General features: G+C 35.8%; 1 protein-coding gene across 1 annotated transcript in view; it reads left to right on the top strand.

Moving 5' to 3' along the window:
* Positions 1-6,815, top strand: part of LOC107678303 (cadherin EGF LAG seven-pass G-type receptor 1-like) — a 49,138-nt gene that overhangs the window by 12,821 nt on the left and 29,502 nt on the right. Inside the window, 1 exon segment of the mRNA XM_016473526.1 lies at positions 3,902-4,540. Within this exon segment, the coding sequence (XP_016329012.1) occupies positions 3,902-4,540 (639 nt within the window).

Here is a 6,815-nt window from a genome sequence, read left to right as displayed (position 1 = left end):
GATATGTGGGGGCGTGTTAGAACGAGCCGTTTTAGGGGGGTGTGGCAGAGTCTTAACTTTGATAAAGAATATCTCTTTGGTTTTGAGACTTTAGTCTTTGCAACTTTAGGGATCTTATCTATTCACGAACAGTTTGTAACACTCCAAAGAGAAAGGAAAACTTGAAATCACATCATATGACCCCTTTAAAGGGAGAAAGTAACATTAAAAACATACATTTTAACATTAGATGTAAACTTTTGATGTTAAATCCACTATTGTTTTATATGGAATTGTTCTATAGTCTATACAGTATTTAATGCAATTACATCGGAAGTAATTTATTAAAAGTAATTAAATGACAGTTACTAATTACTTAGTAATGCATTAAACCCAACACTGATTGTTATTTGTTGAAAAACGTTCTCCTTCACTGCTGCTCAAATCTCATTAATGTTCACATTAAAATATGCTAGATTTTTTTTAAAACAAATTATGATATATTTGGTATGAAAAGTCATTGCTTTGATGCATCACTCTTGGTGTAAATAGGGAACCTGTTCTCATAAAAAGTTGCAATAACTTATATGAGATGGCAAAACTGTACAAAAATGTGTAACCCAAACAAACCTATCCATGATTTTGATAGGAGGAAAAAAAAGTTGTAAGTTGTACTTTTCGTATTAGCTAAGTTGCATGACATGATACAATTTCACCATTTTGAACAGAAAGTTTGTTGAAAGAGACCTTGAGACTTGAGACCAAATCTTTGATTCACATCATCCACATAGTTGGTTACCAGTTGGTAACCAGGAAACTGACCTTGACATTATCTATAGGATAGTTTAACACTTAGATGATAGCCTCTAAATTTCCCACTGTGTGTTCGTTTGCAGGCGAGCTCCTGCGAGTGTAGAGTAAGTGTCTTTAGAGTGTGTAGACTACACCGAACATTCATCTTTGCACAGATTGTTTGGCCCTTTCCCTCGGAAAACACCGTCCTGAAAAGCTGCCCTGTGTGTTTGCCTTCGTCCTCAGATTGTTCGAAAAGAAAACTGAATATGACACTTGCTCTTTACAGAGGCTGTAAACACTGTCACAGCTCAGTGGTCCTGCAAAGGAGTGTGTTGCCAAGTGAAACTGTGAACATTTCAACCTAGTTTACTTTGTGAGTGCCATAATCTCTGCCATCAGTTTTGAGGGATTCGATGAAGCTGGGCTTCCTGTGGCGCAGTGGTATCGCGGCCGCTTTTCCATTTAAACGTACACTGTTTCGCTTTGTTTTCTTGTTCAGCAAACTCTGGAATCAGTTGGTACAGTTTCTACTCAGGACCACGCACACTTGTGTATAATATTCGTATTAAATCAACATATTCTGTTACACCAAATACACAAAATAATGATCTTTAAAAAAGCATCATATGACCCCTTTAACACAGGGATTCCTATTTGATCGTATAGACAGATTTTGGAGTCTTATCATTCTTTTGTACATGCTGTTTCCTGGAGGCGATCCAAGATCACACCTGTAGGCCGATCTATTATGTGTGGGACAATTCTGAGAATGATCTGTTTGTTGAACACTTTTTCTGGTGCGTGTCATTTAACAGTTTTGCATATTTCATGTCTATGCCGTTTTAAAATGGCTGCAATATAACAAAGAGTGAAAAATGTAAGGGGGTCTGAATACTTTCCGTACCCACTGTATGTCTGGGTAAATTATAATGTTATTATGTCTGGATAAATGAACTATGATACATTTACATACATTTAGTGCTTTCTTCAAATTCTGTTTAGAGAAGATTTCAAGTGCTTGGATCAGTTTTCATCAGCACTTTATTGTAAAGTGTCTCTGTAATATTTTATTATATGCCAGAGTGTTTGTTATGCTGTAGTAGCACTTACTGGTAAGAAAATCAACAGAGAGGGAGAGGGAGACACTTAATGCATTTCAGAGTGTAATATAATATACAAAGTTGGGATTGTATTGCAGAACTCATTAAAGGCAAGACAAAAAACAAGAAACCACTTAGCGTATACATTACTGCTGCCTTCTCAGTATAAGCATCAGATTTCTGGCATGATAGAGCAAAGTTTACTAAGCATATTTAAAAGAAACATAGTTTAATAGTTTATGGGATTATTGAGTATTATGAACACAATGGAATAGGAAGTGGCCTGTTATTCAGCCGTTTCCCTTGCAGAAAATGTTTACTTGTGGGAAAATTGTGATTAGTATGTGACAAATTTGTGATTTGCCAAGGTTGCAAGTTTGCCAGAATTTCCTTTTTTAATAATGCAAAAAGTTAGGAAATTATTTTTAGGCTGTGAATCAATTACAAATAAGAATGGAATAAATAGCATAATATATGGTTAATTAATTAAATAAGGTGTCAAAATATTTTAATCTACAGTAACGGCATAGTAAGTACTTTTTAAATAGTTTTTATGATCACTAATATTGTGCATTTTTTATAATGGCGCACACCAGTGAAATAGGTTTAATTGCAAATAAAGTGCATCACAGTGCAAAACATTTAATTGAATGTGTATGCATGGCGTTTTTGTGTGCGTGTGCAAATGTGTGTGCATGCAAGAGAGAAACTCCTTGTTGTTTCTACAACTGCGTGTTTGTCGTAGCTGACAGTATGTGAAAGGACAGTGTAACAGAGTGGAAACATGTCCTCATTGTCCTGCAATTATAGCTCTCTCCATTCACATTACAGAGGGGCCCTTTACACTAGGAGCCTGCAGTTGGTACAAGAGAATACACTGGACTATGAACAATACCTGTCAAACTAAAGGACAGAGCGAATGTGACACAGCGGCCAGATGTACAACACAACACTACAATGATAAAGTGGGGATGAATGAAATGGAAAGTTGTTGTTTTTTTTCCCAATGGAACCACCACTAAATAACTAACTAAATAAATATATAAATAAATGTTGTTAATAATATTAACAATTATCATCATCATATTTATTTATTTATTTATTGGTAGTAGTAGTAGTATAATTACTATTAATAATGCTAAAAATAATGTTAAATGCTAATAATAATAATAATAACACTAATAATAATGATAATATTTGATAATGATGTCTAATTTTTGTAAAAAATATTTTATAGTATCAGATATATTTAAAAAAATTATTGTATACAAAATATATATAAAAAAAAATATTAGTATATTTCCTTGAAAAAAATTCTAATATTAACAAGAATAGTAATCATTTAATTATTTGTTTGTTTGTTTATTAGTAATAATAATAACAATAACAATAATACACTGCAATATTTTTATAGTATCAGGAATATTAAAAATATGCTTGTATTCAAATAAGTATCAGAATGATATTCATAATTTTCCTGGTAAAAAAATAATTTATAATATTAAAACAAATAGTAACCAATAGTTATAGTACATATTTATTTATTTATTTATAATAACATCGTCATTGTTAATAATAATAATAATACACTGTTTTTTGCAGTATTTTTATAGTATCAGATATATTACAAATATATACTTATATTCAAATAAGTATATGAACAATATATTTATATTTGTTCCTTGTATAAAAAAGAAAATAAATAAATAAAAAAAACCGGATAATCAACACCTCCTCTCCAAACCAAACAATTCAAACTTATTTTTATTTTTGTGTTCAGAGTTGATGCATTGTTTGACAGGAAGCTGGTTGTATTGCTGTTCAAACAGAGTGAAAAATGATCATACAACTGTGAAGGTCGAAATGCTTGATGAACAATCACAGAATTAAGTTCCATGTTCCAGCATGTTCTTAAAGTTCATCTCACTCGCAAGAATGTAAACTTACCACCTGCCAGCTCCTGCCATGCCATTCATTTCAGTTTAAACATTAACCGAGTCCCTCAATGTGCCTTTGTGTCTTCACAGATGGACTCCACCAGGTCTCGGCCCTCTGCACCCTACGGGTGACCATCATCACGGACGACATGTTGACGAACAGCATCACTGTTCGTCTGGAGAACATGTCTCAGGAGCGTTTCCTCTCCCCTCTGCTCTCACTCTTCACTGAAGGCATAGCCGTGGTCCTGTCCACCAGTCCTGACGGTGTCTTCGTCTTCAACGTCCAAAATGACACAGACGTTAGCGGCAGCATTCTCAATGTCACTTTCTCAGCCCTGCTTCCAGGTGGAGCTCCGGGATGTTATTTCCCATCAGAGGAGCTGCTGGAGCAGCTGTACCTGAACCGTACGTTGTTGACATTGATTTCGACCCAGCGTGTCCTGCCTTTTGATGATAATATCTGTCTGCGGGAACCCTGTGAGAACTACATGAAGTGTGTAGCTGTTCTGAAGTTTGACAGTACAGCTCCCTTCGTGGCTTCCAACACGGTTCTTTTTAGGCCCATACACCCCGTGAATGGGTTACGGTGTCGATGTCCTGATGGTTTCACTGGAGACTACTGTGAGACGGAGGTGGACCTTTGTTACTCAGGCCCGTGTCAGAATAACGGGAAATGCCGCAGTCGAGAGGGGGGATACACCTGTGAGTGCCCGCAAGATTTTACAGGTCAGTATCAGGTCATCATGTTAAAGTGCCCCTATTATGCCATTTTTAAGGTTGCTAATATTGTTTTATGAGTCTCCTAAAACAGGTTTACCTGCATGCAAGGTCAAAAAAATGATTTTAAAGATTTAATTTTACCTCATTTCTAAACGATTCGTAAACGGATGTGATAAAACAAATTTACTCTCACGGCGTAGGATACAGCGTCTCTCGACATGATGTTAACCACACAGAAATTTTTGTGGGCGGGCAAGTTGGCGACGTAGAATGTGGGCGGACATTATGCAAATGTGTTACTTTGTGACGTAGAGCCGTAACAGAATAAGATTCAAATTCCTGACGACTCGTTTAGGTGATTGCGAGCCGACTCTTTTTTTTTTTGATAGACAATAACTTTATTTATCGTGCACTGTCGGCTTCACAACTTTGCAGATAGTTTATGTTCACATACAGCTACATGACACACTGCATGAAAGGTAATATTCGAAAAGGCATAATAGGGGCACTTTAATCATCTATCTATCTATCTATCTATCTATGTATCTATCTATCTATCTATCTATCTATCTATCTATCTATCTATATCTATCAATCTATCTATCTATCTATCTATATCTATCTATCTATCTATCTGTCTATCTGTCTGTCTGTCTGTCCGTCCGTCCGTCCGTCTGTTTGTCTATCTGTCTGAGTTGCAATTATGTAGCATTCAAACAGCATTCTCAATTCAAGTCTGAATGGTGCACAATTTTATACCCAATTCATTATCTGCCAAGTGAAAATTGCAAGACTTATAGCTTATAACAGCATGATTTGAGGTGTCATTCATGTTAAAAAAGTTGCGTCTTAATGTTATAATGTAATACTTAAACGGGGGAGTGGTTTCTTCACATCCCTAACCCAAATCCAAGCAATAGTGAGCTAATAGTGATGTGCGCCATAGCGCAAATTGGTTGCAAATTGTCCTCTTCTCAGTTGCTCAGACTCGTGAGAGCGTCATTAGTTTTGCTTCTGTCATAACTTGAATGGAGATCCGCTCTTAGGGGAAGGAATTATCCTGTGTAAGTTTCACAGCAGGAATGGCATCCAGACCCTCAGTCCCAAGGTTCAGAGTTCCCTCACTGGATCATTCACTTTGACAGCTTCTGTGTGTTTGTCAGCTCAGGTTTCTGGACTACAGTAAAGAGTAGTTAACCTCTGCCCTCTCAAGCCCTCAGGTAGTATGTGGTCATAACTAGAGGTGTTGACAGTGGCCTCTGTAGTTCCTCTCATGGGTTTCTCTCATTACAGAGTAATGTATCCCTGTAATTCCTCCGAAATGAGGGATTATTTGACTGACATTTGGATCATTACCTCTTCGGAACTCTTTTGTGTGTCCCAGACAACATAGTTCCTTTGGGCCCAGATCTTGTCAAGGTAATGGCAGGTACACAAGGGTGTGCACACTGAACTGGCCAGGAATCAGAGATACAGGATTACAAGTGCAACAAGGTAAAGTCCTCCAAGCAAACCTCAGATGTTTGTTCTTAGGCTACTGCATTTGTCAGCATGATGATGGATTTTCGGGGAGATTGTTATCAGCATGTTTCTGTGTCCTGTGCGGATATTTCCATCTCAGGTGAAAGCAAACCACACACGTCTAGGTACACACACAGATTCCAAAATAACACACAGAAAGTGACATATATAAATAAAAATTGGCTGTGGAGAACAAATTAAACACTTTACAAATGGCTATATGATCTAAGGCACACAAACCATCTAATTCTAATAACTTTTACGTCAGTGGAAAATTTGTTTATTTTTAGATCCTGTTTATTTTAGGAAGTTAATATTTTCTTCTGAATGTGGTGAAACATATAAAATACTCACAGTAAGCCACTAAAATGTAAAAATGTAGAACAAAATCACAATGTGTCAATGAATGTTTTATATGTATATGTATATGAAGCTGCAGATCACACAATCATGCACTATTCACCACAAATATGATAGAAAAAAATGTTTAAATAACTCTTCGATAGTTGTCTTTGTTTTTGGAAAATTAATTTAAAATTAAATTAAAATATTTTATTGCTAAATATGGTTTTATGGCTAGAAAGCAATATTTATTTAGTATCTATATCTATCTATCTTGACAAACTTTTCTTGTTTTGTTAAAAATTATAGTTAAAGGCACAATATGTAATTTTTTGCCACTAGAGGGTGCGTATTCAAAATAAACAAAGAAACAAAGGCGTAGTTTGATGACGCTGTGACTGAGTGTGGAGTCATGGGA

This window comes from Sinocyclocheilus anshuiensis, unplaced genomic scaffold, assembly GCF_001515605.1.
Source record: "Sinocyclocheilus anshuiensis isolate Anshui unplaced genomic scaffold, SAMN03320099.WGS_v1.1 scaffold1318, whole genome shotgun sequence".
NCBI lineage: Eukaryota > Metazoa > Chordata > Actinopteri > Cypriniformes > Cyprinidae > Sinocyclocheilus > Sinocyclocheilus anshuiensis.
This window is presented reverse-complemented; position numbering and strand designations above follow the sequence as displayed.